Source organism: Periplaneta americana, chromosome 12 (assembly GCF_040183065.1).
Source record: "Periplaneta americana isolate PAMFEO1 chromosome 12, P.americana_PAMFEO1_priV1, whole genome shotgun sequence".
Taxonomy (NCBI): Eukaryota; Metazoa; Arthropoda; class Insecta; order Blattodea; family Blattidae; genus Periplaneta; species Periplaneta americana.
The window spans coordinates 176,429,443-176,447,028 of record NC_091128.1 but is presented as its reverse complement, the minus strand read 5'-3'; the positions used below and the strand labels follow the sequence as shown (position 1 = coordinate 176,447,028).

The 17,586-nt window shown below is 36.0% G+C and overlaps 1 protein-coding gene and 1 non-coding gene across 4 annotated transcripts in view; both read right to left on the bottom strand.

Moving 5' to 3' along the window:
• SCAP (SREBP cleavage activating protein) overlaps nucleotides 1-17,586 on the bottom strand; it is an 83,796-nt gene that overhangs the window by 11,128 nt on the left and 55,082 nt on the right. For 2 of the 3 annotated variants that reach the window (XM_069842648.1, XM_069842649.1), the window contains exons 8-15: nucleotides 17,130-17,386; nucleotides 15,167-15,327; nucleotides 13,262-13,973; nucleotides 10,886-11,045; nucleotides 7,437-7,621; nucleotides 5,829-6,122; nucleotides 3,268-3,330; nucleotides 403-716 (exon numbers count right to left, since the gene is read on the bottom strand). In XM_069842648.1, the coding sequence (XP_069698749.1) occupies nucleotides 534-716; nucleotides 3,268-3,330; nucleotides 5,829-6,122; nucleotides 7,437-7,621; nucleotides 10,886-11,045; nucleotides 13,262-13,973; nucleotides 15,167-15,327; nucleotides 17,130-17,386 (2,015 nt within the window). In that variant the 3' untranslated portion in view covers nucleotides 403-533. Of the gene's footprint in view, nucleotides 1-402; nucleotides 717-3,267; nucleotides 3,331-5,828; nucleotides 6,123-7,436; nucleotides 7,622-10,885; nucleotides 11,046-13,261; nucleotides 13,974-15,166; nucleotides 15,328-17,129; nucleotides 17,387-17,586 lie in introns of those variants that run through there. The other variant, XR_011335364.1, reaches the window with a different exon arrangement.
• TRNAS-GCU (transfer RNA serine (anticodon GCU)) lies at nucleotides 3,854-3,926 on the bottom strand. The gene has a single exon. It is a non-coding gene; the product is annotated as a tRNA-Ser (tRNA).

Below are 17,586 nucleotides of genomic sequence, written 5' to 3'. Positions count from 1 at the left end.
AAAGCTCAAAGAGCTCTTTAATTTTAACATTCATCTTCTAAAGACATGATTGCCACTCGCTAGTTTTTATTTAGATGCCGTGCACTATTATATTAAAGCATTTTATCAGGTCACTAAAAATTTGGTCAGAGTTCTCATAACCTCAGCACCAGACTACCACACTGTTCAAGACAGAGCTCACATTTCCAGAGGAATGTCACAGTACACTGCTCTTTAAAATGCATATATTATTTCTTCGTAAGAAATATTCACTTAAAAGAGAGAAGCATACACTCAAAGGTATCACAATAAGACGGTTGGATGGAAAGATTCATCATCCATTACATAAAAAAATATTTCCGCATTCTTCCCAAGATAAATGACAAAATCTTTCAAACTGAAACAGCAATGACTAAAACTATGTACAAAGTAAAACACATCTTAAGTTTAATATTGCATTTTTTTTACAATAAACAAAACTTTGTCTTACTCTACTCCGCATGTCATGGCCAATAAATTAATGAAGTGATATGTACTGATATATAACGCGGCTTTCAGTCACACTTGTCTGTCACAACAAGAGGGAAGCGCACAATCCGCAGCTGGCTGCTGTAGTCACAAGCAACACTGTCCCGCAGCAGAAGAATCTGCTTCACGAATACACTGCCGTCACTGTCACCTAGCTTCACAATCCGCACAGGATCACCTGTCCGCACATCCCACACAACCAGTGAGCCCTGCAACACCACATACAATCACTGTTGTTATCGTTACATTATCAGTTAGGCATAGCATCTTGGGGACAGATGACTAAAAGTTGATTGCAGCACAGTACAGGAAACTCTCGACTATCCATTGTATTGTGTTGTATTTATTAATATCCCATGGAATTCATACATTGCTTACAGCTAGAATATGGAACAAGTCAAAAAACTTAATACTATTATAAAGATGAAAGAGTGATGGAGCAGAGAAAAATTCTCTCCGGCGCCGGGATTTGAACCCGGGTTTTCAGCTCTACGTGCTGATGCTTTATCCACTAAGCCACGCCGGATACAATCCCGACGCCGTTCAGAATCGTCTCAGATTAAGCTCCATCTCTTGGGTTCCCTCTGGTGGCCGCCCTCTGCACTACGTCATAGATGTCTATGAACGCAGGACCGAAGTCCATACATGTGTTGAAGTGCACTCAGATGAGTGACTGATTGGCCGGGATCCGACGGTATGGGCGCCGTCTTAAATCACAAAGTGATTTATTACGCATATCATATATATATTGATGTACCGGAGTACATATGATATTTCCATGCAGATATTCTGCGTCATCACATGATGACGATTCTGAACGGCGTCGGGATTGTATCCGGCGTGGCTTAGTGGATAAAGCATCAGCACGTAGAGCTGAAAACCCGGGTTCAAATCCCGGCGCCGGAGAGAATTTTTCTCCGCTCCATCACTCTTTCATCATGTGATGACGCAGAATATCTGCATGGAAATATCATATGTACTCCGGTACATCAATATATATACTATTATAAAGTCTTAATTTATAGTCACAGTCTAGATGAAATATATACAGACGAGATTTACAATATAGTCTACTAGTACACCACAAAGTTTTAGTATCAATTTCATGAAATGTTATTGAATGTCATGAGCAGATTATCCGGTTTGCAGGTCTGTACTACTGAAGTTTATTTCACTTTATTTTTGTCATGAAATTTTGAACACACGTGCACCAACCTTGTGGAATTCGAGTGCTTGAGTCTCAGTGTGACATCTACTTCAACGCATTTATCTATTTATTTACTTTTTTTTATTTAGTTACGTACCCGTATTTATTTTGTTTATTATTTTAGTCATTTATCTATTTATTCACTTATTTATTTATTTATCCACTTACCATATTTATTTATTTATCCACTTATTGATTAATTTATTTAATCACTTAACTGTATGCATTTATTCACTTATTTAGTTATTTATCTATTCACTTATTTAGTTATTTACTTACTTATTGTTTATTTATTTACTTATTTATTTATTTATCCACTTATTTATTTATTCGCTTATCTCTTTATTTTCACTTACTATATTTATTTATCCACTTATTGTTTGATTGATTTATTTATTCATTTATGTATTTACTCATTCATTTAATTATTAAATTTATTTATTTATTCATTCATTCATTCACTTACTTATATTTATTTGTTTATAATAGGCCAAAGCCCCAATTACAATATCAGTATAAACCTATAGTCTAGTCTAGTCACTTATGCCATAAAAACACATCTTTCAAGAATCCTGATGTAGTGAATGCTTTTATTGTATGTGCTCTTGCTTCCTGTATCAAATTTTTGTTACTTCAGATTCCTGCTCCGACATTTGAAACTCATGATCTGTCCTATAATTTTTACTATGAATTGCTAATTTGCATCTTAATGGTTATGTAGAAATATTTAATGACTTTCTTTTCTGGGTAGAGATTGTCATATTACAATGTTCAGTCATTAATTAAAATGTATATAGCATTTCCTTGAGATTGTCCTCATTTTCGGATAGCACTATATCAGCATAATATACCATTTTAAATTTTTTCATTTCTTAGTCTGTACCCATGCATGTTTTCATTTCTTTTTATAATTTCCTTACATATGCTTGCAGAAATTGTGTTGCGTTTGGTCTGGTATGACTTGGGCTGATGGAGAAGGGACACGAATTTCAAAGAGTGACTGACACTCATGATTATGGTATACAGTTTTGTGGACGAAACAATAATTAAAACAAAAATAAAAATAATAAAAAAATATAATGAAAGTTGAAACTCAGAAGGTCCTGTTCACTGTCAAAACACACTCTAATGAGATAACATGATAACATGCTGAATTTTATAACAAAATTTCAAAATAAAATCAATTTATTGATCAACTACGTAAATCATAAAAATATGGTAGCAAAGAAGATACCTCTGCAGAATAAATAGAAGAAAAAAGTCATTTGAATACGCAATACAAAAGTAAACATTCACTATAATTTGCCAAAACAATTTTGGACTTTGTTACTCAGTTCATTTTTTTTTTTAACTTTTTGTAAATGTATTCTTTTTTTACATAAAAATAGTATGGATACCCTAGTTAGAACACCACAGATTGCGTGCAGTTGCCTTGTCCAGAAACACATATCTAGAAGAATAAATATGTTTTATAAAATATATCGAAAATGTTCATCTTTCCTATGAAAATAATGTGGTAACGTTACCAAAGCTTCAGTCAATTATCTGCTCACCTGTTTGCTTGTGATCAGCAGGTTGTGTGTGAACATCACCATGCTGCTGCAGTACGTGTGGGACTGCAACAGAGGAAACGACTTCATGATCAGATACTGCTCTAACACAATTGAAGGCACAAATATAGAGGAAGTGTTCTGTCGAGTGTGCCAAGTTTCTGCTGTGAGAATGATGACCTGTGTTGAAAGTACTGAACAAGGGTAGGAACTAGTGGTGGAATGAATCCAAAATTTTCTCAAATTCCAATCCAAACCCTAAACGGTCTTTGAATTGAATAATTTCAAGGAAAAATTGTTCCGAAGCTGGGTATCGATCCCGGGACCCTTCGCTTAGCATGCAAATGCTCTACCGACTGAGCTATCCCAGGAACCATACACGACACCATCACAATTTTTTCTCTGTATCCACACAACTCACATGAGCTGACAAGATGCCAGAACTCAACTGTGAGTGCACACAAATACTGTGTGATTTAAATTGTGGCTTTCTGTTAACGTACCTCCAGTAACGAATGTATTATGCAAATCTGGCTTTCAGGTAGTAGCTCCCTGTAAAGCATGTTTGAATAATTTCAAGGAAAAATTGTTCCGGGGCCGGGTATCGATCCCGGGACCCTTCGCTTAGCATGCAAACGCTCTACCGACTGAGCTACCCCAGAAACTATACACGACACCGTCACAATTTTTCCTTTGTATCCACACAACTCACATGAGCTGACAAGACGCCAGAACACAAATACTGTGTGACTTAAATTGTGGCTTTCTGTTAACGTACCTCCAGTAACGAATGTATTATGCAAATCTGGCTTTCAGGTAGTAGCTCCCTATAAAGCAGGTTTGAATAATTTTAAGGAAATATTGTTCCGGAGCCGGGTATCGATCCCTGGACCCTTCGCTTAGCGCGCGAAAGCTCTACCGACTGAGCTACCCTAGAGACTATACACGACACCATCACAATTTTTCCTTTGAATTGCCTAAATCTCGAACCTCTTAAATTTTTTACATAAGAGATGGAAACTGAGAGACTGATATTATCTATTCTTCCCTTCAGAATATATTTCATTGGTTACACCACTGTAAAGGGCTCCATATACGCAAAGACTTACCTGAAGGTATGTCTGAATTGGATGATTACCCACACATGCACGTTTCCTTAACACATGGACTATAATCAGTTCTGATATATCAGAGTTCAGCTATAACGCAGGGTTAAGTATGTCCCCCAACAACCGCGCTATATCGACCTTTTACTGTATTCATTTTACCCTAGATCATATATCTAACAGATAACTCATCGCTATGTTAAAATTGGCAGCACTTTGAAGAGAAAAACCGCCAGGATCGCCACCCGTCCGCCATAAACGAACATGAGATGGCAGTACAGTCGCTAATGCAATTCAAATGGGAATTATGACGTGACTCCTTATGTAACAACTAGATGGCAGCGTAGTAAACCTGACAAAAGTTGTTAATGTCAAAGCCTATAAGGCTAACCTATCTGTTACACATATGATCTAGGATTTTACTTTCCAGTTTTCCGTAAGTTCATTTTTCTTAATTCAACACCAAGTTTTTTTATGCCAAATATTAATCAATCTGGATGAAATTTTTACTGCAAGTATTTATGAGGTAGCTGCATGTTTCTATGCGCTTATTTTGTGAGAAATTTAATTTGAAATATTTATTTAATGTAAATTTGTACTATCACAGAAAAAACACTGTATGATACACATTCGTAAAGTTATCTTTTTGGCTCTTGTGTGACTGTTTATTTATTTATTTATTTAAATTCAAATATACAGAATAAAGAATATAATTACAAAACAAACAAAGAGAAATAGAAATAAAATAATACAAGCAATATAAAAAGAAGATACAGTAGTATTAACGAAATTTGAGACCGAATGAGCAGCGCTCGTGCTCGGTCGCAGTTCAGATATAATATTAAAATAAAAAATAATAATAATAGGCCTATAAATAAATAAGTACAATAAAATAGGAACTAAAATATAATTACAGCTGCAATGGAATTATATAATATAATATTAACACTAGAGAAGAATAATATCGCACGTGAAAAGTAGGACTAATATATATTTCAAAATTATAGAATATAAATATAATATAGGTTGATTAATTCATACACACAGGCTATAAATTTATTTAATCAAATTGAAGATATTAACACGTTTCTAATTTTCTTGTTATATGTTAGTGGGTTACATGTTAGAAGTTCTGGGTGTAATTTAGTTAAAGCATTGTACAACCGAGGGCCAAAATTTATGCTATGCTTTAGACCAGCAGATGTGAGACATTTAGGTTCTACTAATGTTGAATTAATATTTCGTCTTGTGTCATAATTCTGTGTCTGTAATACAAACCTATTACGATTTTTATGATAAAATTTTAACAGCGTATACTTATAAATTTGTATAAACTCGACTTCGCCTCATTTCACAGACTTTGCACTCTTGCCAAAAAGAGAACCTTTACGAACTTGTATCATAAATAACCATGTTTTAAGAAAGAAATTGCTTTGCGATATCTGCAATGCAACGTACCACTTGTATTGTGTTGAGCAGGTGGCCCTGGAAGCGCTCCCACACACACAGGCGCTCGTCACTGCCCAGGCTGATCACATAGCTGGCAGAGTACGTGAGGGCAGTCACACTGCCGTCGTGCGCCTGCAGGCTGTACATGCACGCCCCAGTCAACAGGTCCCACACGCAGAGGAGACCGTCCTGGCTGCCACTGCCAGACATCATGGGCGAGATGCGGTCGATGAAGAGACATGTGACCGGGCCGCAGTGCCCGTGTAACGTGTACAGAGGCAGCTGGTCTTCCAGCCGGAACACCTGCACATACACAACGAAACTCTCGACGTGTGGAGCGCTCACTGCTAGACATGGTGTCACAACAGCAACAAATACTAAGCATATCAAAATAGTTTGCTTTTCATAATTAATCGATTTTTAATGGTTCCGAATTCTACGCAAAAATCAACTAAAAACACAAAATTTGTACTTTTTTTCCCCCTTCCACATAAAAGTGAGAAAACTTTTATGTCGAAAGGAATGCCGATGATAATGCTCCAATAACGTCAGTGCAGCACCCATTTGCTAATTCCTGTCCATTTGCTTAATTCTTGTCTCCACATGTGGGCATCTGTGAGACTTATCTCGTGCAGATTTTATGAAAATTCAAACGTTTGGTCGCAAGTTGGTACAGAATTGTACAAGGAACACCAGCGGAGAGAGCAAGGGAAGCATCGAGACGCAGATATCTCTCGAAGAATCTGTAAGCCATGCAAATTGAAGATTCCCGGAGTTATGGTGTAATAAACAAAAGTGCTAGAGTCAGTCTTCAGTCAGCCTTCAATCTTGTCTTGGACAGCAGCGAGCAAGGGGGTCCCGAGTTCGACGTGCAGTGAACTTGAGTGAGTCCGTAACTGTGGCAGTGTCGAGTGCGACATAGTCCGGAAGACCTGAATTCGACGTGCAGTGAACTTGAGTCCGTAACTGTGGCAGTGTCCAGGCGAGTGTGACGTAGTTCGGAAGACCCGAGTTCGATGTGCAGTGAACTGTAACAGTGAGCTAGAAGAACTAGCCAAGGCAAGCGAACTGTGAACTGACAGCTGACAGTTTTGTTCCGCACATAGTGCTTTGTGAACATTAATTGAAATTAGAGTACATTGTTGTTCTTCTCAATAATACACGTCGTGTATTGTCATTGTCGTCGTGTGGAGTGCAATAACGACTATTGTGTTGCTGTGTTGAGTGGAATACCCATTGTTGTAGAGTGAATTATTAAGAATAAAAGTCACATTTTTGTCAGGTGTGTGGTGGATTAAAGGAAAATAAATGTTACAATATGTAGTGTTTAAATTAAGTATAATGATTTTAGTAGTTTAATTCGCCAAATTTTTCGTTTTCAGATGACAATAAATGATTGAAAGAATTTTAGTTTTGTCCTTTAAATATGCGAATAAATGTAACTTTTCGTTATGAAAAGGAATTTTACAAGTTACATTTGTTCGGATGCAAATTATTACTGAAGTAATTCTGTCAAGATCCATTCAATCAGCATCTTTGCTGTAAACAGGTACGAAAAAGTTGCACTGCCAAAAGCATAGTTCACAGTATACTTTGGTGGACACAGCACAAACTAACCTTCAGAGTGTGGTCTTTGCTGCCAGTGAGAACTCTGCCACCCTCAGAATCCAGGACAGTGATTGGTTGCTGGTGGGCTCTGGTGGTATTCAGACGAATACATCGCAAGTCCTCATCACTGTCTTCACCTTTGTTTATGGACTCCCAGTCAACAATGGATCCTGTACTGCCACTCCGTACATGCGCTGTGAACATAGGGCTCTTTTAGCACAGCAAGGGAAATATTATACAGTTAATTTGAAAACGATACTTTGAAATTGCGTCACTGGTTAACCCCACAACGCGAGATATCAATACAAACTTATCCTATGAAGAGGGTGAATGGCGAATGCTAGCACTTAATAACGAATTTATTGCCTCCTTTGAACTGGTCTCGGTTTAATAATTGGGGTGCACATTTTCGATTTATGTACCCTGTAAATATAGTACACGTTTCATATACAAGGTTATGAAATGAAGACCTCCCTCAAAGAATGTTGTATATCAACGGCTTTTGCATATGATATACAATGTTCTTTGAGGGAGGTCTTCAAATCAACATATTTCCAATCGTCTTTAGCAGAGATATTTATTTATTGTTACAAAGGTGACATTTGTTACTGAGAACAGTATAGTAGTGGACCTGGATATACAATTTTATCTTTATGAACAATGGAATTTTTACACGCATTAAATCCAACACATGGAGCTGTACTTCCTATCTAATGGAAGCCACACTTGGAATTCCACCACTTTTGGAAGAGATTAAGCTTGCGTACCCTGAGTGCATAGGCAAGAATGAAATCCACTAGACCATCGAAACCACAGGGGTGACGGTGAGATAGGAAAAAGAGAAACTGTACGTAGTTTACGAACCAGGGGACTTGAGATTGGATAACTTGGCGGCCATCTTAGAATTTTTTTGTTGACAATAACGGACAACAGTGTGCTTGGGAACACAAGTGAACTCGTTAATAGATCACAGAATACCAAATAAATGGTTCTCTATGATGGTTTTGTGTGTCATCAGCTAAGTCAAGTTGTTGAAATACTCCAAGTTTTCGGATATTAACTTCAGGGATAAAGATGGCTGCAGAGTTAGTAGCCAAAAGCTTGGAGAATTTTAAAAACTGGATTCGGCTGATAGTCTGCGAAACCATCATAGAAGGACGTTTTCATACATACAGGTTGTTTAACACGTAATATTTTCATACACACAGCTTAGCCACCATTCCACATGGAACACTGTGATCACCATTTCATTCAACATTTTAACATGCACTGTTCACTTCTTATTTATTTCGTGTTCTGTGATTGAAACTGTATTTATTAATGCACAATAACTAGAAGTGTGAAAAGTGTTTTTTAAAAATAGCTCTTTTAGCATTAATTATCTGAAGAAATAGACGACGACAACGACGATGGTTAATACAGCGAGATATATTTATACAGTATGCAGCAAATTATTGCTACCTACTGTCCACGTTTCCCCAGCAAACAACTATTTATTTATTTTATGATAGTCTGGCATACTGTATATTTAGTGTGGGGTTAGTGCTGCAATTATGATTCTCACAACAGAGGAGAAGGTGTTTATCATCGAGCATTATTTCTGGTCATATGGAGTACTGAAATTACAAACATACATTGAAAATCAAGCTCAGTCATTACAACATGCAAGGCAACATAAAACTGATCCCATACAACGACTGCTAACATTGTTGTGTTATTTGGTGCCACATTGTTAAATCGCTCCTGGTACTACTCTTTAACTCGGCGCAAGCTCGACCCATTCTGACGTCCCACTCCATATGACGGGAAATAATGCTCGATGATACACACTTTCTCCTCTGTTGTGAGAACCATAATTGCAGAAATCAACACAACACTGAATTCCCAATATGTCAAACTATTATACACAAGAAATAAATACTTCATTGCTACGGAAACGTGGACAGTAGACAAGCGATAATTTTAGTGTCATTTGTTTTGCAGTATACTATATATATATATATATATATACAGACGTGGACAAATTATTAGCAAAATTTAAGATTTTTATTATATATTTTTACAAAATATGATTCTTCAATTTAGACTACAGTTGACATTTTTGTGTATTTCCAAATTATTAGCAAAATTTAAGATTTTTATTATATATTTTTACAAAATATGATTCTTCAATTTAGACTACAGTTGACATTTTTGTGTATTTCCAAATTATTAGCCAAATTGAAGATTTTTATTATATATTTTTACAAAATATGATTCTTCAATTTAGACTACAGTTGACATTTTTGCGTATTTCCAAATTATTAGCAAAATTGAAGATTTTTATTATATATTTTTACAAAATATGATTCTTCAATTTAGACTACAGTTGACATTTTTGCGTATTTCCAAATTATTAGCAAAATTTAAGATTTTTATTATATATTTTTACAAAATATGATTCTTCAATTTAGACTGCAGTTGACATTTTTGTGTATTTCCAAATTATTAGCAAAATTTAAGATTTTTATTATATATTTTTACAAAATATGATTCTTCAATTTAGACTGCAGTTGACATTTTTGCGTATTTCCAAATTATTAGCAAAATTTAAGATTTTTATTATATATTTTTACAAAATATGATTCTTCAATTTAGACTGCAGTTGACATTTTTGCGTATTTCCAAATTATTAGCAAAATTGAAGATTTTTATTATATATTTTTACAAAATATGATTCTTCAATTTAGACTGCAGTTGACATTTTTGCGTATTTCCAAATTATTAGCAAAATTGAAGATTTGTATTGTATATTTTTATACAATTTAACTCTTCAATTTGGACTACATTTGATATTTTTGCATATTTACAAATTATTAGCAAAACTGAAGATTTTTATTAGGCCTATATATTTTTACAAAATTCGATTCTTCAATTTGGAATACAGTTGACATTTGGGATATTTCCAAATTATTAGCAAAACTAAAGATTTTTTATTTTATAGTTTTACAAAATTTGACTCTTCAATTTAGACTGTAGTTGAAATTTTTGCTAATTTACAAATTATTAACAAAATTGAAGATTTTTATTATATGTTTTTTACAAAATTTAACTCTTCAATTTAAACTACAGTTGACATTTTTGCATATTTCTGTCTATTGTAATGATAGAAATATGCAAAATTGTCAACTGTAGTCTAAATTGAAATATCAAATTTTGTAAACAGAATTATCATAAAAATCGTCAATTTTGTTAATAATTTGTCCACGTCTGTATATGTATATATATATATATATATATATTTTTTATTTGTCTGTGTGCCATGCAGGTCTGGATGCACGCTTGAGGGGAGATTTCTACACGAGTTTATTAACAGTTCCCTTGTAAGACTAGATGAGAACAGCCAATGAGGTACCCAGCTGTGAAATTCTCAATATTACAAAGAAACTAATTAACTAACCAACTTAATGTAAACTCACTTCTGCGATAAGCAGTGAATCCCCAGTCCATCTGGCGACCATGGCTGTAGCTCTCCAACTCCAGAAAGTCAACAGAGCCAGTCAACTTGGCAGCAACCACCCGATTACCAATTATCTTCACAGACGTTATCCCACATCCACTTCCATCTTCAAACAGGCACTGCAAAATAATAAGAATTGTACAGTAGAATAAAAGTCGTATAACATTCATAGTGTTTTTCACTTCTCCAAGAAAAATCAAGGATTACTGAAATACATCTCATGTATTGCAATAAAAATTAGTTGTAAAAGGCAATCAAAACTAGCAGAAGAAATTGTTTCAGCAATCATCTCTGTTTTACAGCTGGTTAAATGACTTGAAATGACAATAAATAGTGGAACGATAGCATATGCCTGAAAAATTACATTATCTGAAGTTATTTCCTCCTCTCTCCCTTTACAGATGAAAAAATATCCAACTTTATTGAGGTACGTAACAGCTCAATCATCAGTAGGGAACGGATTTCTTGTTCCGCACCTATTTTCTTTACTACATCCTAAACATATGTTATTCAGGTATCTCTACGTTTCATGTAACGACAAGGACTGAATGGTGCACATTTGCTATAAATTATGCGGAAGTTCTAGGTGTCTTTTTTTTAAAGCAGATAGTGACTATTTTATTTTAAACTTGGAAAAATACCAACAACTAACTGTTTCTATTGGCAGCAGTGGCAACAACACTGTGTAAGGGTAAAGGCTTGTAATAACCCACTCTAAAAAAAATATGTACTATTTTTAGGTACTACACTTACTGCTTTTAGAGAACCCTCACATAAGCCCACTATCGGTCCCTATCCTGAGCAAGATTAATCCAGTCTCTACCATCATATTCCACTTCCCTCAAATCCATTTTAATATTATCCTCCGCTCAACGTCTCAGCCTTCTCAAAGGTCTTTTCCCTCCAGGCTCCCAACTTTGCTCATAGTGCTACATGCCCTGCTCATCTCAAACAGTACGATACTTCACAGTATTAAGCTTACTTTTTTTTTCTGCTGCAAAAAAAAAAAAAAGCGAAAGAAAGACAGTCAGATAAACTGTCGATCAGTTGATGGGTGACATAACCCGGGTTCTACTGTAAATAAATGAATAAATAATAATAATTGTTGTCGTTTCAGTACATAGCAATGTCTTTTTACCTGCTTGGGTGATATCTGGTAACAGTTAATAACACTGAAAAGAAGGACATTATTAGGGTGACCAGATTCACATCGATAGAAAAGAGGACACAAAGCTTCAAAAAGGAGGATATTAAAAAAAAAAAAAAAAAAGAGGACAGAAAATATATACTTAAATTTAGGCTTAGACCTATATTATACTATAAATTACGTCAATATTTATTTCCTTAGAAAATATTTACATTACACATTTAGGCTTATTTCATACTTAAAAGTATGTTAATATTACAAAATAATTATGATAAAACTTAATAATAATAATTTTACAGTTAGCTACATATAAAAGTCATGGGAACTATAATTATTTATTTTTTTTAATAGGTTATTTTAAAACGCTTTATCAACATCTTAGGTTATTTAGCGTCTGAATGAGATGAAGGTGATAATGCCGGTGAAATGAGTCTGGGATCCAGCACCGATAGTTACCAAGCAATTGCTCATAATGAGTTGAGGGAAAACCCCAAAAAAACTTCAACCAGGTAACTTGCCCTGACCAAGAATCGAACCCGGGCCACTTGGTTTTGTGGCCAGACGCACTGTTACTCCACAGGTGTGGACACTATAATTATTAAAGAGGACAGAAAATATCTATTTAGATTTAGGCTTAGACCTATATTACACTTAAAATTATGTCAATATCTATTTTATTACAGCATACTTATGATAAAACTTAATAATATAAAATGATTTTACAGTTAAGTACATATGAAAGCCAAGGGAACTATAACTATTATCAAAATACATAAAAAGACCGCACAAAATGTGAATTTAATATTACTTTGTAAACAAAGAGAGTTATGATCATTGGCAAAGAGTATATTCCGTCGATGCTGCTGCCACCTACAGCCAAATTACTTTAAAAAGGCGTCAAATCTGATAATTTCAAAATATTAGGCATATCTACACGTTACGAAAAGGAGGACATTTCTTGATTTTTTTAAAATCAGCCCAGATCCCGGACGAAGACCTAAAAAGGAGGACATGTCCGGATAAAAGAGGACGTCTGGTCAGCCTGGACATTATTAGCTTTTAGAAACTGATCTTATGTAAACCCTTGTATGCACGAGACAACTCAATTATCCACACTTCCCAGAAGCTGAGAATAGTTTCTATACAATGGTAACTACGTCACAACTCAGTAATAATTGTAAGCATTACCTTGAACCTCCCAGTGGAGCCCTCCCAAAATTCCAGTCTGCCATTGGCACAGCCTATTGCTACGAGATTCTCATGACAGTCGAGACACCAAATAGGAGGAGTGTGTCCAGCGGGCAGATAGTTGTGGCTGCACCTCCTGTCCATCGCCAGACCACTCTCCCCACCATCACCACACATGTCCTCCACAGAGCCAAATGTTCTGCCAGGGTTGCGACCTAACACAACACTGTCCGGCACTCCCCTTGCATTTAAAGCATTTGATGACATCGACAACCTCCTCACTTGCACAAGTTTGTCACAACTCACATCACAACCACGTGTTCCCACCTGGCACTGACAACTACTGGGGAATGGAGTAGAAGCAGTTTGTTTCATCGCATCGTCCGAGTCAAACTCCGATGATTTTCTGTATTCTTCATAGAAGTAACTGAATCTAGAAGAAAAATCGAAGCCGCTCTTGCTGTTAGGTGTCTGGTTTGGAGCAGAAGTTGCCTTGAGTGCTGTGAAATTTGTGTTGATGGTGGGACGGAGATCTGGCAGGTTCCACGTCACGAGGTACTTCTTGCGACAGGGCAAAGTGGGCGATGCACTGCAGTCATCTTGCTCACCGCGAGACGGTGGTGAACCAGATTCGTAATCTGACAGCGGTAGATCTTCAGGATCTGCATCTGGAACTCTGCCCATCACACTTCTGTGCAGCGCCGCAAAGTAACTGCAATAAACGAAGTGTGCACGTTAGTGTGTATCGAAAAAGGCCGAAAAAATTTTTTTCCGAAATTAAAAATTTAGGGTTTCGCAAAAGTTGCATTACTGCGCCAACGTTTTGCACAAAAAATTTGGACCTCCTAGACGCACTTTCAACCGAGTGATAGAAGGTCTAAAGATTAGCGTATAAAGTAAAATGTTTATTTATGTCTTTATTTTCATAATTCTTTGCTGCATGGTCAATTAGCATATAAAGTAAAATGTTTATTTATGTCTTTATTTTCATAATTCTTTGCTGCATGGTCAATTAGCATATAAAGTAAAATGTTTATTTATGACCTTTATTTTCATAATTCTTCGCTGCATGGTCAATTAGCATATAAAGTAAAATGTTTATTTATGTCTTTATTTTCATAATTCTTTGCTGCATGGTCAATTAGCATATAAAGTAAAATGTTTATTTATGTCTTTATTTTCATAATTCTTCGCTGCATGGTCAATTAGCATATAAAGTAAAATGTTTATTTATGTCTTTATTTTCATAATTCTTTGCTGCATGGTCAATTAGCATATAAAGTAAAATGTTTATTTATGTCTTTATTTTCATAATTCTTTGCTGCATGGTCAATTAGCATATAAAGTAAAATGTTTATTTATGACCTTTATTTTCATAATTCTTCGCTGCATGGTCAATTAGCATATAAAGTAAAATGTTTATTTATGACCTTTATTTTCATAATTCTTCGCTGCATGGTCAATTAGCATATAAAGTAAAATGTTTATTTATGACCTTTATTTTCATAATTCTTTGCTGCATGGTCAATTAGCATATAAAGTAAAATGTTTATTTATGTCTTTATTTTCATAATTCTTCGCTGCATGGTCAATGGGACTCAAATCACTTCTTTTTACAATTTTTAGTTTTTAAAAAACTTCAGTTTTCGCTTGATATTACGGACTTGTGTCTGGGTGACAGACAAGTCATAATACAGTAAAATGATCAATTTTTCTTAAGTCTTATTTATTAACATTTTGTCGAAAATCTTGCGGCATCACAATATCCCTTCTGCAGCGAGAATGTAAAAAATTTAGTAGCTTCCCTTGCAATCAAGACATTATTACTTGATCCATTTCCTTGATTCCAGCAATTGGTTAGTTTTTGTATAAACAGAGACACGGTAACCATATTATAATACTCACAGTTGCCTGTCTATCACAGCAAGTGCTTCGCCTGAAAGTGAGTCCCACACACGAAGCTCTCCACCAAGACATGAACTCACTACCATGCTGCCATCTGTCGCCAGGCACTCCACTTCTTGAGGATGACCTTCTAGCAGCAGAGGGACTGCCTCCATCACGACCTCAAAGAGAAAACACCAGTTATTGCAGCATCACGTCTACAGGAGAGCATTCTTCTGGTTTTGTTACAAGGCCACTGAACTTACGTAAAATGATTAAGGGGGGGGAAGAACACCATCGGCCTGCAATAATTTAGTGAAATTAATTTTTTTCATCTCAGCTACTATAAAGGCTAAATGAACAAAACTTTTCATGCTTAATATACATATACTTATTGTATTCGTTTACACACCATTATCTATGTAATTCATTTAATTCGAATTTGTTAGTTAAGTTTAGTGCTATAATTAATGTGGTAGTAAATACTTTCGTCATTTTGTTCATGAACATCAGTTTGATGTAATCCATCACATGGTTGTGGACAGATCACAGAGATGTCATTCAATGCCCCTGAACTGTGCTTTCCCCATGCTTCCACCCCTCTTCCTGTTAGTTCTGCATCCCTGGTTTAGGCTATCAGGAAACTTAGGAAACGTTTCTTTTTAACAGAAATCTGTTATTTTGTTACATTTGAAAAATATCCCTCCAATTTCTATAAAAGTATCTCTAAAAATTCATTCTTAAAATGTAATTGGTTGTCTTAAAATTTTGAAAATCTGTATCAAAATTGTTGTTGTTGTTCGCTAATGCTGAATATCTGACAACGAAATCATTAATTCTTGCTCTGCAGTATTTTTCACTCAAGGACGCCAAGTCCCCAGGGACTATCACCTCGCAGCGGTGCGGGGGCTTAGTATCCAACAAACCAGACGACCAAATCAGGAAAGTTGGACATTTCTAACTTGCTGGTTGGTAAGAGGTGAGGAGAAGCTAACAATAGTCCCAACGTGGGAAGAGGACGACCAACACCTCCATACGGCAGAACCACGACAATTATTGACATGCTGACCCGTCATGGCATGTGAGGCTTCCCCTTGCTGGTAAACAGGGGAAAAGGTCGGTGGACTTACATTGATAATCCTCCCGGCTAGATCGAATGAACCCGCCAACCAACAATGGGTGTGGCCCTCCAAACATTATGAGCGAAGTAACCGCCAAAGCAGAAAAAGATGGTGTTCAATCTAAAATGGTTACATTTGTGCTAAACTAGCCACTCCAGTTTTAATGTATCAAAATTATGTTCCAGATATTTTAAAGAATATGCTTCTAAGAATAAAATGTCAAATAAATTTTGAATTAATTAAAAAAAAAATGGTTGAATATATCCATTTTTAGTGAATTACTGTATTCTGGTACTTTTTTTTTTTTTTCAAAATTTTGGGCCCCAATTTTTTTTTAAACTAATCTCGAATTTAAGTTGTTGCAGCAATATTTCCACATACAAAAAATGAAAAACATGCATCAATAAGGAAAAAAAAAAATTCAAATTATACAATCATCTCCTCTTAGCTTGCTATTATTCACCCTGACTCTACAAGCCTGGCTCATAGACGTCACTAGTGCTGAGAAGCGTAGACCCTCAATTAGTCAGAGACAACAGAAGATGGGCATACATTGCATCATTCAAGATCCCTGAAGCTTGAAGCAGCTATTATCTGTGCATTTCGAACTGGCGGATTAAGGTCACGTACAAAAGTAAAAACCATGCACGAGTCACTGAACTGAAAACTGTGAATTGAAGCACAGGTAATTCTGGCTGTACCAGCTGAATTAGTTGAGGAGAATGGACCAGAATTTGGGTAAACACATGTGGAAATGCAGTCCATTGTTTGACCTTGAGCTGCCAGTTCAAACTACACAGATAATAGTGGTAATATCTCGTCAAGTCTGGTTTCCCCTGCAGGAGTGATTTTGCTAGCCTCACCTGTGTGCTGGCGTCCTGCAGAGCCCCCTCGCCGTCAGCTGTCCAGCTCGCACGCCATTCAGCATAGTTGCGGGAGCACACGCAGCGGTACAGCATCACCATTGTGTAGGCCAGCACCACGATGCTGATGATGCAGAGCACTGCCATCAGGAAGAGCTCCATGGGGGATGATGGGATGAACGGAACCTCCCCAGTGCCAATAACTCCACCTACTATCTTCATGCCCACAACAGGGCCTTTGCCTGTCTCTGCACCATCTACAACAATCACGTAACAGGTGCAATCTTCACAACATTTTTAAAATTTGGTTGGTATCCAATGTTGAACAGTTGACTGTGTCATTTGCTCTCCTGTAGCCTATGCCATAAAGGTATGGTGCTGAACATTACAAATTACTGATGAAAGATGATGTAAAGTATGGAGTTGTATCTTTTATTTATTTATTCTGGTAGAGTGA